Genomic DNA, 18,229 nt, shown 5'->3' with positions numbered 1-18,229 from the left:
AACTGTGTCTATGAGACCTTGGGGAGCAGGCAGAGAAGTGGCTAACTTGGTAGGGCCAGCCCCGGGCATCATTGGTTTCAAGTGTTCTTCCTCCAATGATAACTTGCATAGGGGTTCAGCCAGGTCAGCCTGCACTGTGGCTGCTGCTGATAAGAAGTACATTTGTGCTGGTCTGACACATTCCAGAGTGCACTAAAGAAATGGCCAAGCCCTCCATTTCCCTTTCACAGCAGAACGCTATTCAATACCATGGAGCTTTACTTCTCTAAGTGTGGCCCCTGAACCATCAGCATCATCATCACCAGGAGCTTATTAGAAATGCAGATTCTGAATCAGTGACTTCAGGAGTCTGCACCTTAACGAGCCTTCTTGATTCTGGTGTGTGCTCGAGTTTGAAAAGCACTGTGACTGATGAAAGTAAGTCAAAGGTGCCAAAGTAGATGACATTTTTCCTTAATATTGGAAATTGGGAGCCTCAAATTATCTTTGCTCAAACACCTGGAGCGAAAGCAAGGCGTTTGACCTGAATGCCCTGCTCTCAGGATTTTCCAGGGAACCATATTCTCTCCAGTAGAGGAATTTCAGGGAGATGTCCCAAATATCCCCAAACAGGTGTCCTCTGTCAGGCAGTCCCCAAATCAGGCCTGAATAAAGATTTTACTGGAGCCATGATTATCACTCAATTCCACTAAGGAATCACCTGAGCTGTTAATACTGCAGGTGACAGGATCAAGTCCACAGTCCCCTGATTCATGTAGCTGGGATAAAAGCCTTGGAACATGCATTTTAAGCCAGCCTGTAGATAACTCTGATGCAGCTGGTTGATAAACCATGGTGGTTAGAGCTTAGCGTTTCCATTTCATTCACATCACCTGGGGTCTTATTAAAATAAAGAGTCCAACACAGAGTCTGGGGTGGGGCCCAGGACTCAGCTGAAGCTCTAACAAGCTCTCCAGCGATGCAGACATTGCTGGTTTGAGGACCGCACTTTAAAGAGCAAGAATCTATGTTTAACTTAGACATTTAGAACCTTCCTCAGGGCCCGGTGCGGTGGCTCACAGCTGTAATCCCAGCACTTTGGGAGGCCAAGGTGGGCAGATCACCTGAGGTCAGGAGCTCAAGATCAGCCTGGCCAACATGGTGAAACCCTGTCTCTATTGAAATACAGAAGTTTGCTGGTCATGGTGGTGCACACCTGTTATCCCAGCTACTCAGGAGGCAGGAGAATCGCTTTAATCTGGGGAGGCAGAGGTTGTAGTGAGCTGAGATTGCATCACTGCCCTCCTGCATGGGTGACAGAGTGAGACCCTGTCTCAAAAAAACAAAAACAAAAACGAAAACCTGCCTCAGAATCAACTGAGATGGACAGAAAAAGCAAAAAGTGAAATGAGCCATTTGGTAATCAGGCTATCCATGTTCTCAATAAACATGCACGCCCACCTGAGGGAACTAAATCAGAGCAGAGAGCAAATTGAATTGAAAAAGCCAAAGGAAAACAAACCAACTTTAATTGTGGGTCAGAACTGCAGAAATAAAAGGCATTAAAATTGCAATTAGCAAAAAACAAAATCCTGAAGTGTTTAGAGCATCAATATCAGCTACCATGGAGATGAAGTGAGAGGAAAAAAAATCACAAATGCATTTTGAACTTCAGGTCATAGAAGAGATTTCTGAGCATAATAAAATACTCCTAAGGTGTGAGCATCTGGGACAAGAGGTCAGTTTTCTGACCGAGGAACTCGCCTGATTTCCTGGGGGTAAATCCTCCAAGTTGAACTAAACCAACCTCCTTCCCTATCAAGGAAGAATCTGCAATTCACAGAAATTAAGAATTTGTTCAAAAATCTCACAGTTTTCTGTGGCTGAACATGGGTAAAAGTTACTTCACTTGAATTTGGTGAATTCTTTTTATAAAAGTGCTAGTTCACAAGTGGGACGTCAGTCAAGTAGGGCTTTAAAAATATATATTTTCAAGTCTTATTTCTAGAAATTCTAACTCAGGGTAAGGGTGTAGCTCAGGAATCTGCGTACTGAAGACACTTCATGGGATTCTGATGTAGCAACAGGATCCATGAAAGCAGCTGATAGCAGATTCCCTTTTGTTGTCTGTGGATAGGTGATTTCAGATGTTGGGTGAGAAAACCAGAAATTTCAGTGACTTCTTTTTTCTAGTGTAAATTTGTTTTGGATGTCTGGCCTAAGTGAGTTGGGACCAGAGTTCTGAACCTGAAATTACATATATGCAGGACACAGGGGAATAAAATAGTTCACCAGAGATGGCAAATAGGTGTCAGATACTTGATGGTCTATTCCGAGGTCATTGTGCTGAGAAGGATTCTGAGGTTACTTTCAGCAGTCCTTCAGTGGGAAAGAGCGCTGCTACTGCCTGCTACAGATTCGTGGACTAGATGAGGTGGCTGTCAAGTCCAGCGCAACATTTTACCAGCAAGGGGAAAAGCTTATCGGTTTTCTTTGGGTGTGTGCTAGCCTCCCAGGAAAGAATAGTGGCTGGGCAGTTTTGATATCTGAAGGACAAGGGAAATAAGAAGCAAGGAACATCCACCCACTTCCTCCACAAGAGAATTTTATCTTTAACTATTTCATTGCCATTACATTATCTCAGTGGCTTGGGACACAATCATGGCATCCTGGAAAGGCTGTTTTCCTGTTTTCTTTTGCCACATATGCATTATTAATGAACTTTTAATAGATAAATGTACTATTTTTAAGCCAGTAAGGGCAGTACAATGGCACTAGTCTGTTCAATACGCAGAAATTAGTTTTCATGTCCAGTTTTGGATCTCTAAATGACTGGTGTGAAAAACTGCAAAAAACATCCTGTGTTTAAGGTTTACAAGCCATAGAGGCAAGCATTTGCTGGGCATTGCTTGATGGATACTCTCGTTGTCTGAATTTGATGTTTTGAAGGCTCATGATGCTTCTGTTTAGGCATAGGAGGTGTGTTGGTTAAAAGTGTGAGCTTCGAAGCCACACTAACTGGATTGGAATCCCCTCTCGGTCACATTTTAGCTGCACGGTGTTGAGCAAGTTACTTTTCCTCTTTAGGACTCAGCTTTAACATCTGTGAAATGGTGAGAATCATAATATTACTCATAGAAGCACTGGGGTTTGTGGTGAGGCTTACATGAACTGAGGCATGTAAAATATTTCAAAAGGCGCTTGGCACAAAGCAAATGCTTAATAAAGGTTAGCTGTTACATTGTTGTTGATGGTGATGGTTGATATTTTTCTGGCTATGTCAAAGAGAAGCTCAATTTAGCAGGCGTGACAATACAGAATGGAACTTTAGCCTTTCATTTTGTCGAATTTAAAAAGAAACATCTCTAAGAAAATAAGTATGCCAGATGCCCCTCTTTTATTTAAAAAAAAATTAAAACACATCCTCAAGTCTGGAAACTACAATGCCTGAAAGAAAAGTGCTAAAGTATTGTGATATGGTTTGGATCTGCATCCTCGCCCAAATCTCATGACAAATTGTAACCCCCAATGTTGGAAGTGGGGCCTGATGGGAGGTGATTGGATTATGGGGGTGATTTCTCATGGTTTGACACCATCCTCCTTGGTGCTGTTGTTGTGATAGTGAATTTTCATGAAATCCGGTTGTTTAAAAGCGTGTGACATCTCCCCGTTCTCTCTGCGTCCTCCTTCTGCCATGTAAGACTCCTGTTCCCACTTTGTCTTCTACCATGAGTAAAAGCTCCCTGAGGCCTTCCCAGAAGCAGATGCCACCATGCTTCCTGTACAAACTATGGAATTGTGAGCCCATTAAACCTCTTTTCTTCATAAATTACCCCGTCTCTGGCAACTCTTTATAGCAGTGCAAGAATGGACTAATATATATTGTTACAGCCCAATTACAAACAAATGGACATAAATGAGAAATTGTTTAACAGAGTCAATGGCAAAGCAGAGCCGTCACAGCAAACCAGGTATTAAATACAGCTACTAAAGAGGTGCCCCTTTGAGGAAGAACAGAAGTAGCATGGAACAGAATAAATTCCTCTCTCTTCATTTGACTCTTAGAAGCATTGGAGAAACTGTGTGCCAAAGGATTACATCATTCATTGGATGACTGTTGCATAATGAAACAGAACCACAAGCCAGTAAAAGTAATATGGGTTTCCAGAGGGCAAATTCAAAAAATACAGATAATTATAAAATTGGTTCCTTTGAAATAAGGTTTCTCCATATTGACAAATTATCACACTTAACTACTTAGAAATTCTTCAAGCTGAAATTTGCTCATGACCAATCTGCATCTTTAAGATTAAGTAAATTCTTTAAGAATTAGAGAATTGAAGCATGTGTTGCAAATTACCGGGACAAACAGGCTCAGTGACCTGGGAAACACTCTCAATAGGAAGGAGGGTAAAAGGAAACTTGTAATCCAAATTAGGACAGGTGCTGCTGGCTTTTAGTTGAAAAATCTGGCTTAGGTTCTTGAAATAAAAGAGAGGGCTTTCATTCCATATGGAAAAGAATCTTTCATTCTGAAGCTCTTAAAAGTGAGTAACTACATGATAAACTAATATACATCTATTAGATATAAATGTCTCTCTGGTAATTTATGATAAAATGAATATAAAACAGTGAAGTCAAAATAACATTTTCTTTGTGTAGCTTGGCAATAAGTGCAGGCTATTTTGTAATTGGCAAATATAAATGTTAACAGGGAAAGCCACTGAAAATGGGGAAGATGGAGGTTTGGTGAACTGAATTCTGTGTAAGTGGAAAATAATTCACAGCTCTCCTTCCACCTGCCACGAGGTGAGGGAACTGCCCATTTTAAGGTGATGAAATGGACTCAAGTTGTGTGCAATAGAAGGAGCTAATGTAGGAGGGTTATAAAAGTGGCACGCAGCACCCCAAATCTATAACAGAGACATATATTGTGGAAGAAAACATGTTCTACTGCGTTGCAAAAAGAAGAGTTCTTAATTTAAAAACCAAACTATGATATGAAAATGGATCCTTCAAGTCCAGTGGATTATTTTAATGTCGATTATATTTAAATGAATTCTGCCACATACAAATGAAAACATGACAGTTAACATATAACATGATTGAAGAACACCATTAATAACGTCAAATAATCTTAAATCTGATAAAAAAAATTGCTCAGTATGACCCATTCTGGAAAAAGACTCTTTCCTGAAGGTGCTGAATACTTACGAATCCACATGGTTCTCAAACGAAAGGAGAATTGGAAAAGGTGAAGTCTTAAATGCACACTCCGCAATTGCCTCTATCACTTCCTAAAAATGAGAACACATGCATATTCAGTATGCCAGAATTTTTAATCTGAATATTCTTGAGGGGTATTAAATAGTTGTCTTTTCCGTTCAGAGATTTGTATCAAATGGCTTGAAATGGCTAGAAGGAATTTTGAGGGCTGCTGGACAGTGCTATTTCTGACTCTTGATTCTGCAACGTAATAAGATGATTGGATTTTGGTGGAGGGGAGACAGAAATGCAAAGGAGAGGAGTCTCTTGTTTGTTAATCGAATCTATTTTTTTTTAATAATGAAAGAAATCTAATCATATTATAAACACTTTGGACAGGAAGAGAAAGCAAAAATTTTCACCCACAAATCCACTTGCTGAACCAAACCATTGTTAGCATTTCATTATATTCACTTCTGGTTGTTTCTCATGTATTTATATAACTTAGTTTTAATTACAATATATACTCAAGTTGTATCTTTAGAAAGCATTGTTCTTGAGATGTACTTTTTGAGATATAATCTGCCCATTGAACGTGTACAGTTCAATGTTTTTTAGTATATTCACAGAGTTATGTGTGCATCTCCCAATTTAAGAACATTTTTATCGCCTCAGAGAAAGACCATGTACCCACTAGCAGTCACTCCCGATTCCTGCACCCCACTCCACACACCTAGTCCCAGGCAATTCACTTTATGTCTTCATAGATTTGCCCATTCTAATTATTTCATATAATGTAACCATACAATATAAGGCTTATTGTGCCTGCCACCTTTCACTCAGCATGCTTTCAAAGTTCATCCATGTTGTAACATGCATCAGTACTTCAATTTTCAATCTGTATTTAAAAAAATGTATGTCACAAGTTTCAATATATGTACAAAATTGCAGAAAGTGAAGTATCAAAATTGATTTAACCATTCCCCAACTGTTGGACAGGTACATTTTCAGAGTTGTCATTCAAATAATTCTAGAAAGAACATCCTCATTTTTTCTCTCTAATATCTTGAATGATTTTCTGGGAATGAATTCTAAGAAGTGGAATTCTTGATTTAAGAATATGAATACTCTGATAGTCCCTCATGTATCTTCAAATTACTTTACATTTTAGATTGCTGAGAGTAACACATGCAGGACCAGATTTCAATGCATATTTGCCAGTTTTGGACATTATTTTTAAAAATGATTTTCTTATTCAACTGGTAGTGAAATGCAGTCTCATTTATTGTTGAATTATATCACTTAAAGAAGTCTGGTTTCATATTCCCATACACTTGTTTTTTGTTTCTAGTTACATTTATTCTTTTCATATTCTCCTTTAAAGCAGGGATTTCCACTCCTATTCTTTGTGCCTGGGCCTTTTCTTCTATCCTCTCTACCTTCTCTATTCAATATATAGTGTTCTTCATATCCACTCCTGAAAGCTATTTCCCTTGCCCAGAGTATAAATAAGGCTTTCTAATTCTGTACTGCATTTGCATATATCCTAAGAAGGATTTGCCTTCATGGAGCAAGAAGAATCACTCTTACTGTTCCTTAGAAATGAACTCATAGATTATCTTTCATACATAATCAGTTTAATTTTTATGATAGTTGAGTCTGTCAAAAAAAGCAAGCACTATAAAAGGCAAGCAATATCAAGATTTTAAATGTTTTATTTGAGTTATTTGAGCACAGGCTTTGGATTGAAACAGACTTTTGAATCCTCGCCTCTGAGAATTATAAGCTGTGTGACCTTGGGAAAAATCACTTAATGCCTCTGCATGGTGGTTTGCTGATCTATAAAGTGGGGGCAATAAACTTCACTTCACAGATCTGTTGTAAAGATGCAGCAAGAGGAGGCAAAGAACTCAGCTCCTGATCTGTTCTCGATTCAACTAAGGTGCAGAGATATTAACTGACTTGCCTTAAGTTATAGAGAAAAGAATCCAAGATTAAACCCCAGGAAGATCTGTCTGACTCTAGAGCTTATCAATACCCAACCATTGCAGTAACTTCCACGCAACTAATAATCTTAGCCAGCTAAGAGCAAAGCCCTCAAAAAGAACAGAGAATAGAGGTCATCAAGGATGTGGAGACTAAGTGTGAAAAAAAGGACTGGATTTTGTTTATTTCATAAATTTGGCACTAATGTATCAGATAAAGGATAAATACAGTAGAGCCATTCTTGCCTCCTCTCCTTCTCTCACACCTTTCAGTTCATCAGCATTCTTGTCCAAAATAGATCTAGAATACAGTCAAGTGTCAGCACCTCCACTGCTATCATCCTGATAAAAAAACCACTACAATGACTGCTATGGTAGATCTTATCATTGTTCCCACATATACGCTTCCCACTTCCTTTGTGAGGATCCTGTCTACACACTCTGTTGACCTTGACCATAGGCTTGGCAGTGTGTTTTATTTTGGCCAAGGGCCTGTGTGGGAAAATGACATGTGCTGCTGCTGAGTAGAGTTTTGAAGACCCATCATGTTGTCATCCTGCTGTTTCTCTCTCTCCCCTCCCAAGAGCCCAGTGATATCATAGATGGGGGTTGTTCTTTCAATATGAATTCCAAACAATAGCAATCAGAGCAACAGCTGACATTGAACCTGAGTGAGAAGTAAATATCTGTGGTTGTAAATCACTGTGATCCTGGGGGTATCTTATCATGGCAGCCATGCCTAGGAGAAGCTGACTGATTTTTGACTGCTTTCCTGGCTTCTAGTGCTGGCTGCTCTATTCCACACCGAAGCCAGTCATTACTCCCAAACATAAGTAGACTCGTTTTTATAAACTTTCCAGTGACCTCCCATTTCACATGGAAAGAAATCCAACATAATCTACACAGCCTAACTTGATCTGGCACCTGCCATTTCTTTAAATTCATCTCCTTTTCCTCTCCCTCTCAGGCACCTGGATACAGTCCATTGATCTTGTTGCTTTTCTTTGAATATATCAAGGATGCTTTCATCTCACCGTCTTTGCACTTTGTTCCTTCAGTCAAAAATGCTCTTGTATGAAATCATGATTTACTGTGTTACTTTGGGAGTAAGCAACAGTACCTGTGCCTAAGCATCACCTTACCAAAGGCCTGCCTCCACCACCCAGACAGCATAACTCAGCTCTCTCTTTTCCTTGCCCACTGACTTAGATTGCTCTAACAACATGTTTCTATGTACCACATCTTTGTGTTTATTTTGATTTATCTTTCCTCACTAGATAGTGTAAGATTCTTGAAGTAAGAACTAGTTTCCTTCACTGTTCTGCTAAGGTACATTCTAGATGCTCATGAAATACTTTCAAATGGATGAACTCCTAAGATGTGACAGAAGAGAAACAATCTATCAATTTGTGTTCCCATTTATTCTTCTATTGACTAGTTCAGAGGTCAGAACACAATTTTTATAAATGACTAGGTAGTATTTTAGGCTTTTCTGGTCATATGGTTTCTATTTCTTTGGTAGCTATTCAACTCTGCCTTTGTAGCTTGTGATGATTAATTGTATGTGTCAACTTGACTGGGTCATGGGGTACCCAGATATTTGGTTAAATGTTCTTCTGGGTGTCTCTGTGAGAGGTTTCTGGATGAGATTAACATTTGAATTGATAGATTGAGTTATGTGGCTTGCCCTCCCTAATATGGGTTGGCCTCATTTAATCCACTGGAAGCCTGCATAGGAAAAAAAAAAAAAAAAAAAGAGTAACGGAGAATTTACTGTTTCTGCCTGACTGTTTTTGAACTGGGACATTGGTCTTCTTCTACCCTGAGACTTGGAGTTGGACTGGAGCTTACACTATTAGCTCTCCTTATTCTCAGGCCTTTGGACCAGGGCTGGTATTGTACCATGGTCAGCTGGGTCTCCAGCTTGCCAACTGCAGATCTTGGGATTTCTCAGCCTCCATAACCACATGAGCCAATTCCTTGGAGAGAGAGTCCAGACTAAATACATAGCCCCAAAGCAGCCACAGATAATATATAAACGAGTAGATGTGGCTGTGTTCCAATAAAGCTTAATTCACAAAGGCAGATGGTAGGATAAATGCAGCCTGCACAAGACAGTTTGTTGACCCTTGGACTAGTCTGATCACTGGCTTAAGCAAAGCTTAAAACTTATTGTAACCAAAGGTATTTGGTTAATCATTTAGTTATACTTAAAATATTAAGCAAAGCTTAAAGTTGATTGTGACTAAAGGTAAATTGTATTACAGAAGGTTGAACATTGATTCATACTCAATAGCCAGATTAACTTTTTAACCCCTTCGTGGCTAAAATTTGCAATAATCATTGAGCCTTAAAGTTTAAAAAAGTCCTTCAAATATACATGTAAATAAAAGTATAATTAGTCTTTGCTAATAACTTTTCCTTTTCCTTTTTTTTTTTTTTCAAACAAAGTCTTGCTCTGTCGCCCAGGTTGGAATACAGTGGCATGATCTCAGCTCACTGTAACTTCTGCCTTCTTGGTTCAAGCCATTCTTGTGCCTCAGCTCCCAGGCAGTTGGGACTACAGGTACGTACCATCATGCCTGGCTAATTTTCTGTATTTTTAGTAGAGATGGGGTTTTGCCATGTTGGCCAGGCTGGTTTCAAACTTTTGACCTCAAATGATCTGCCTGACTCAGGCTCCCAAAGTGCTGGGATTACAGGCATGAGCCACTGCGCCCAGCCATCTCTGCTAACTTTTCTGATGATGGTTGTCTTCTTTGTCTGCTTGAGAACTTTTCCAGCTGCCTTTAATAATGAAAGTGGATTGTAGGCTCCTCTCATTGGTATTTAGGTCAAGGAAAGTCAAATCTGACAGTGGGTAAGACCGAACCCTACTCTCCTCCTCTAATTTAGAAAGTGGGTATTTGGCTCCCGGTCAAATCTCTCTCATATCTTCCTTTATCTTTGGCTGATAAAATGCCAGTGCTTCTCTGGGCCTGCTTTTAGACTTGTAGGGAGTCCATGCCCCTCCATCTCCCTAGCTCCCTGGGTTTGGTTCTCTCTTCCCACATTAGGGATGCTAGTGTGGTCTGAACTACAGTGCAGCCACTGGGGTTCCTAGATTTTCCTGTCTCGCTTCTCCTACTTTTTCCTTTGCCCTGCCTCTGGCATTGTGCACTTCTGATTTTGTGTGCTTGACTTAGGACTCAAGTTTGCAGTGGAACATCCAATCCCATCTATCGTTCCCTTCTCTGTTCCTACTGGGCCCCTAACCAAGGTCTGGGCTGTGTTTAGTTTACTACAATTTGGGCTTTTGGTACCTTCCTGGAGGTGAAGCGGACTCCATGAGTTGAGCGTGGAGGATGCCCACACCTTGGTAGTCTAACAGCCACACCTTGGTAGCCACACCTTGGTTAGGCTACCATGGTAGCCTAACAGATGACTTATTTCAGACCTCCACCTTCGCTCTGGCTTAATAAGTCCATGCCTATGTTATATTTACAGGAAGCTAGCTAACATTTGTCTTTAAAGCATTTCAATGAAAATATCAAAAGCTAACATTTATAGTCACTGCACGCCATGCACTGTTTTAAGCAATATTTGTGTATTAAGTAGGGTTACTGAATGCTTACTTACAACCACCCCAGGAGGTAAGCACTATTATCATCTCCATTTTGCTGATAGCAAAGGAAACTTGCACTGGGAAGGAAGCTTCTTCAAGGTCTTGCAGCAACTGAATGGAAGAGCTGGTACTGGACCCCTGACTGTCAGCTCCAGAGTAGCATCCTTACCCTCTGTGCCCACCTTTCTCTCTTTCCCAGTCATCCTTCTCCCTCCTCTTTCTGTCCACCTCTCCCCATCTCTGCCATAACTTTAGCTAACAGCTTAGGAAACCTTTTTAAGTCATTAAACCAGAAAAAAAGATTACTGAATTTCATCTAATAATTTTAGTTGGGAGCAACTAAAACCTTTAGAAGTTCCGCTGGAGAACCTTCATGCTTTTCTGTCTTTGAAATATTTTGTATGGTGTGCATGATCAGTCAGGATTAGAAAGCCAGTTTTAGCTTTTAAGTTTCACTCTTTCATATTTGCTGTAATTGGTGGTCATTGGGTGTGAAAGTATGGTAATGCTCCACTGCTCCTTATTAAGCCAAAACTGTTTTTCAGAGACTTGCAACACTAGATTCAATAATCTATAAACCATATGGTTCAATTATTAAACTCCAGTGGGACAAACTGCCCTTGAAATCCTTTATCCTTGACATACAACAGTAGGGTGTATTTGGATATCCATTTGATATGTCCATTTAGGTAGCAGTGAAATTGCATCCTAAATTATTATTTCTCTCAGGAAATAAATGATGCTTTATTTTCAGAAATGATTGATTTAATCTACTCAAATTTAATACATTTTCCTCATATATTTCATTACATTACCAAGTTTTCCATCCTGTATAATTGTTGGTTAAAAGGAAGCTGCCTGAAGGGAGATAAACCACCCTGGGAAGGAGGTGGGTGGGTGGTGTCAAGTGTAAAGAGAAAGGCAGGAGAAGAAAGAATGAAGACCAAGGGATGAATTGCTAGGTGATGGCTACCAGGAAGGCTAAGGTGATGAGGCCTAGAAGCAGGGACATAAGATAAATAATAAAGCCAGCCTACAAAACATAAAGCCCTTCATAAAAAGGCTGAATTCTCCTTTCCCAGAACATAACTTTTTATTTTGACCCATCCAGAAAGCAGGGAGCAACTGCCAGTAGGATCTCTTGCGTTTGGGATCTATCACACAGCTTTTCAGATCACATATACTGAAAGCAGATACACTGGATGACATAAAATTAAACTCTGCAATCAGTTTATTTTGCTGCTGCATTGTGCAGTATAGCTGTAGAATACACTCTAATTATACCGTGAATATCTGGCCCAAATGTTCAGGGCAGCTAAAACTGGCAAATGCTGGGGGAATGTTTTCCCTGCCTACCAACATATTCTCTGTAGGATGGAGAAAGACAAATTCACTTATCTGATGAGCAGAGGCAAGAAAGATTAAAAATGAAGGTTATGCTATATTTTATCTACTTGCTTTGGGAAGGGAAAATTCATTAAAAACATTTATTGAGCCCCTCCTATATGTCAGGTTCTGCTCAAAGAAGAGAACTTGGGACAGATGAGGTAACAGAACAAAGAACCCTGTCTGTGGCACTTATGCATTAACAGAAGAAGAGACAATAAACAAGGAATTAAGCAAATTAAGCAGAGGGTTAGAAGGTGATATGATAAGTTCTTCAGGAAAATACACTACTATAAAGTGAGCTTGTAGGGGGTTATGTCAGTAGTGTGGGGAGTGGGAGTGATTGCTGGTGACAGTATTAAATAGATTGGTCCCAGGAGGCCTTACTGAGAAGGGGACATTTGAGGAAGGCTTCAAGGAGGGAAGGGAAGAACCAGGCAGATACCTATGGGAAGAGCATTCCAGGTAGAGGGAAGAGCCTGTGCAAAGGTTGTGAGGTGGGACGAGCCTGGCACAGCCAAGGAACAGCAAAGTCAGTATAGCTGGAGCCCATTGGGTGAGGGGGAAAGCAGTAAGAAACAAGGTAATGAGGGAACTGGAGATTATGTAGGGCTTTGTGCCCTGTTTTCCTTCTTACTCTTTCTTACAAAGTCACCTTACACACTGAGTTCTGGGAAAGCAGACTGCATGCTAATAATCATGCAAGCAGTGTTGGAACTAGGATGAGGCAAGAGGGGTGACTAAGTGCAAAATTTAAAGAGGCACTCATTTTCTAGTGCCAACTCTCTGCTAACACAACCTTGAGAGCAAAGGCCACCTTACATTTTACTTACTAGGAGACTTACTTGCCTTCCCCTTGTCTCAGTCCTGATGCAAAGCATCCCTGCTACTGTTTATCTGTCTGCAAAATAGGTTGACATTTCTACTCCCACATCCATCCTCACCCACTATCACCAACCCACATCGCAGCCAGAACTGTCTATCCTGCTATGTGCATTAGCAGGAGGAATAGCTGGAAAAACCAACTGGGATGATGAATTCACTCCTCTCTTTAGCCATCCTGGCCATTTCCCTACTCCCAACTCTAGCAGACAGAGAAAGAAAGAGTATTCTGGTCTAGATTGGGTCTTTAAGCCTCTCACTCACTGGCAAGTGTGTGGATGTGGTTGAGAAGCCATGCTCCCAGAGCCAAGGAAGAGATGTTCAATCAGCTTGTGACTCTGGGATTACAGACGTAATTGAAGAACCACTTCTATGATCAAGTGCACAAGGAGAGTCACTCCAAGCTGACTCGATGGCAGGCAGAGGCCAAGAAGCAAATGCTCCACATAAAATAAACACGCCTCAGGGTGTACTTGGTGTTTATTCTCCCCTGAGGAACTTAGAGAACTTGGAGGATTTTAAATTATTTAAAAATTAACAATTGCTCCTCACAACGTCTCTGGAGGGGAGACAGGGTCGTGGCCTGGGAAGTGTGGCAGGTCTTCCTGGCAGTGGGACAGTGTGCGGTGCCACCAGCTCTCAGCTCCATCAGGGTGTGTTGTCTGCCATTCCAGGAGACATCATCCCGAATGGATGCATCATCATCCATCAACAGACAGATGAACCCAAGCTGCACTGGCTCCACAACAGGGTCTTCTGTCTCTGCTTTTTCTTAAAGAGCCCCACTATGTTCGTCTGGTATCTTAAGTAGTTGACAAAGGACAATAGCAAGGTCTGAGAGGGAGGGAGCGGGACTATGGAAATGAATTTTAAAAAAATGATTTTCCACTTAAGAAAATGCAAGGCTCATAATAGTGCTCAATTTCAGGAACAGACATCGCTTTTAAAGATTTTAATCAGAATTAATGTCAACCCCATATTAAACTTTGTTGTAAAATTTAAGTGAAGGGTGCTATTTTCTCTAATTATTGCATTGTAGGCTAAGTTGAAGAAATCATGAAAAGTCAAACTCCTTAGGCACAACATAATACACATATTTTTAGGTGTGAATGATATTACTGCTGAAAGTGTTTTTAGTATTATCTATTATAGCAACTTTGATCAGAAAAATCCTTCTGTCTCAACAGAAACTTGCCTGTCCCTTGAAAATTCTGCTGCTTGTTAGCGGCTCTCTTTGGTGATCACTGTTTATTTTCTCATTATCTCAAATGTTTCACAGCTAGAAGCTAGGGTTTGGGATCTTTTTTCTCTCAGTGCTACTTGTGAAACATTACCTTTCAAATCTTCTAAAAAAAAATCCTCGTTCATATAAGGCAGCTAAATGAGTTTTTACCTCTTATTCACTTCTGCTCTCTACTGAGCCACCCCCATTCAGCAAAGAGTTGGTAAGTGGCTCACTGTCTTCTTCATCCAAAACTTTGTCATTAACCTTGGTGATATTAACATTGAATTCAACCCATATTCTAGCTTCTCAGTATTCTGATCTTCCATTTTCAATGGCCTTGTCTCCACTCACCTTAGTTACCTGCATACTTGGACTCTGTTTCCTTGGTTTCTTCGGATAAGAATTGGTGACCCAGAGCCAGTACTTCCCTGAGACCCATGTATCACAGGCAATGGGGCTCATGCCTTGGGACCTAATGCAAGAGGTTGTCCTTTGGCCCTTCTCTTCTGATTCCCGTTTAAAGGGGCAAAAAAGCCTGAGGCAGCCAAGAGAGCAGGCTCCCTGAAGCCCAGACCTTCTTTCTCCTCACTCTCCAAGTACCTAGGACCCCAGATTTCCCCTACCCTAATAGCCCCAAACTGCTGGGGATGGCTCTTTGCCGGAGATATGGACATACCTTAGCGATCTGGGCTTGGGTGTCCATACACATGAATGTGTGGCCCTTTACGATGCAAAATATCGAGCTAAGGGTAGAAGGAGAAGAGAGACCAAACACACCTCCATTCCTCACCAACAAGAATGACTGATGCATCTTTATCAGCAACAGCTTTAGTCCTGCCTCCGAGATAGGATTTATTAAGATACTCTGTCATAGGATTGTTTCTGCTTCCCGACTGCACTCAATCTATAGCAAAATCCTTCTCCCTTGAATCATTTCCCAAATCACCTATTATAAGCCCAAGTCCTGCAAGTCTTCTCTAATACACATTTACTGAGACATCCCAGCTCCCCACAACATGTGTTCTCCTTCGTCGTATGAGCAAATAATCCCAAGGTGACCATATGTATGTTCCTAGGGGTCTTTAACCGATAGATATCAACATTCTAAAATCTAACATCACAGAATGGAATCTTATATAACAACTAACAGTAGTGATTATCATCATGATAAAGAAAGCAGAAAAAATCTAGAGTTAACATGAAACAATATTAATGAACCTTCTAAATGAAGTGAAGTGAAAAAAGTAAGTCACAAAATAATGCATACTATAGTGTGAATCAATTTAAAAGTGAAAAAAATTGGTGAAGCTACATCATTTAGGGCTGCACATAAATCTGTATTTTGTGCTCTAAAGAAGTGTAAAGTAGGGGCCACTGTAAGTCAGGATGGTGGTCACCTCTGAAGGTAAGCAGGCCATTCTGATGGGAATAAATACATGGAAGTGTTTCAGGTACCCCCACGTTTCTATTTCTTGATTAGATGGTAGTTACATGGATGCATATTTTATAGCCATTAGTTAAGGCGTATAAATAAGTTGTCTGTATTCTTTATGTATGTTATATTTCACAAAAATAAAATGCAAGAAATTAAGAGTAAGAGTGCTAAAGAGAACAAAAATACATGGATATTTCCTTTCACAAGACAGTTTCCTTAGAATTTGGTTAGCATAAATTAATTCACCTGATGCCAATTATTCATGAATAAACAGCTACATTTTGGCCTCTGAAATTGCAAAGATGGATTTAATTGTGATCATTGGGACTTTCTACCTTATGAGGCTTTAACCACAAGGGATCAGGTGTCCCTAGCTGCCTCTCTTAGTAACATTCATATACCCTACCTTGAAAGATATTTCAGTTGTCATGGTGAAGCCATGGGTGATGACAGGTTCCTCTTCTGCAGTCCGTCCCTTCCAGCAGTCCAGCTCCACACAGCGACAACCAGACAGGAGCACTTGGCGATACATCTCAACAGAGGAGTTTCCAGCCAGTTGGCCAGCTGTAAAACACCAACAAAACAAACCCCAGATTCCCGTGAAACAAGGAAGACAGTGGTGCTTTCTTAGAAAGACACTTCAATAATGGGAAAACAAAGAGTCTAAGGACTGGAGCAGTTATTCTTCGCCTTTCTTCTGCCTCAACATAGCAGAAGGTAATGGCACAATCTCAAATAGAATTCCTAGCAGTGCTTTGGGGAAAGAGAAAAATAACAATGTAACAATAACAACTATGCATGTTTGTTAGCTATTTACCATGTGCCAATTACAGGTCTTTGGACTGTGTATCTATCAAACAATCTCTGTGGCATAACTATTTTTTTTTTAAAAATACCTATTTCACATAATAAAAATGGCACAGAGATCAGTTGTCCAAGTTTCCAATGCTAGGAGATAGAAGATCCAGGACTATAGCATTGAAACACTTTCTTTTAATTCTGACTGCCTCCTGATGAGAGTTTGTTGGAAGAATTTCTATTATATAAGTCAGCTGCCTCTGAAACATTTGCTGAAGACGCAAATGCCAAGAAAAGCTAAATATTCTGTTTTTAAAAGTGTTCTTTTTGTAAATATAAATTTAAATTAAACAAAGGAGTGTGAAACTTGTTCTCTAATAATTACAAAACATTGTTAAAAGAAACTAAAGAAGGCACAAATGAGTGGAAATACATCTCATGTTCATCAAGCAGAAGACTTGTATTTCTAAGACGACACTACTCCCCACATTGGTCTAAAGATTCAATTCTTATTAAAATCTCACCAGACTTTTTTTTTTTTTAATTGACAAGCTGATGCCAAGTTCATATGGAAATGTAAGAAACCTTAGATAGCCAAAAGCAATCTTGAAAAATAAGAACAAATTTGGAGGAATCACACTTCTCAAAACTTACAACAAAGCTACAGTAATCAAGACGACGTGGTATTGGCATAAAGATAAACATATAGATTAATGGAAATAGAATTGAGATTTCCAAAATAAACCCTCAATTTACGGTCAACTGACTTTCAACAATTGCCAAGACAGTTCATTGCAGAAAGAATAGTCTTTTCAGTAGAGTGTTGGGACAACTGGATAGCCACATGCGAAAAAAAAAAAAAAAAAAAAAAAAAAGGAGATGAAGAAGAAGAGCTGCAGGAGCAACTTATATAGTAATACCATATAAAACTAAACTCAAATTGGACCAAGAATATAAGATATAAGTTTAGAGCTAAAACTACAAAACCTTTAGGATAAAACACAGCAGTAAATTTTTGTGACCTGGATTAGGCAATGGTTTTGTAGATATTACACCAAAAGCACAAGCAACAGAAGAAAAAGATAAACTTTACCAAAATTGAACTTTTGTGACTAAAACTAACATACCCTAGTGAAGTGGTGGGAATTATTATAATCAAGGCACCTGAAAAGTCTGAGGGCAGCAATACACAGGACATGGAAGCCAAGTGCTCCTATTTTACTTACGTCAATGGAAATCACTAATTTCAGGATAAATTATTTTTGAAAACATAATAAATACCTCTTGCAACTGGCCCATTAGCAACATACGAATTGAAGTCTTTCGTTTCCCATATTAAATATTTTCTTTGATTTATATTCTATAAGCCCCAATCATTTTTTAAAGTTTTTCTTCTTTTTTCTTTGAGATGGGATCTCACTCTATCACCCAGGCTGGAGTGCGGTGGCATGATCATAGCTCACTGTAGCCTCAACCTCCAGGGCTCAAGTCATCCTCCTTCCTCAGCCTCCTAAGTAGCCGGGACCACAGGTGTGCCCCAGCATGCCCAACTAATTTTGTATTCTGTTTAGAGATAAGGTCTCCTTACGTTGCCCAGGTTGGTCTCAAACTCCTGGACTCAACTGATTCTCCTGCCTCTGCCTCAGGAAGTGCTGAGATTACAGGCATAAATTACCATATTTGGCTGACCATCATTTTTTTTTAAATAGCCAGTTAAAAAATGACATATT

General features: G+C 39.8%; 1 protein-coding gene across 3 annotated transcripts in view; it reads right to left on the bottom strand.

The window, feature by feature from the left end:
- The window catches only part of PLCB1 (phospholipase C beta 1), a 735,221-nt gene that overhangs the window by 163,211 nt on the left and 553,781 nt on the right, over positions 1-18,229 (bottom strand). For all 3 annotated transcript variants that reach the window (XM_078371332.1, XM_035302836.3, XM_035302835.3), the window contains 2 exons: positions 16,108-16,265; positions 5,194-5,276 (listed from right to left, as the gene is read on the bottom strand). In XM_078371332.1, the coding sequence (XP_078227458.1) occupies positions 5,194-5,276; positions 16,108-16,265 (241 nt within the window). The remainder of the gene's footprint in view (positions 1-5,193; positions 5,277-16,107; positions 16,266-18,229) is intronic.

The sequence above is a fragment of the Callithrix jacchus genome, chromosome 5 (genome assembly GCF_049354715.1).
Source record: "Callithrix jacchus isolate 240 chromosome 5, calJac240_pri, whole genome shotgun sequence".
NCBI classification, from domain to species: Eukaryota; Metazoa; Chordata; class Mammalia; order Primates; family Cebidae; genus Callithrix; species Callithrix jacchus.
The sequence above is the reverse complement of the archived record's forward strand: the minus strand, read 5'-3'. Positions and strand labels throughout refer to the sequence as shown.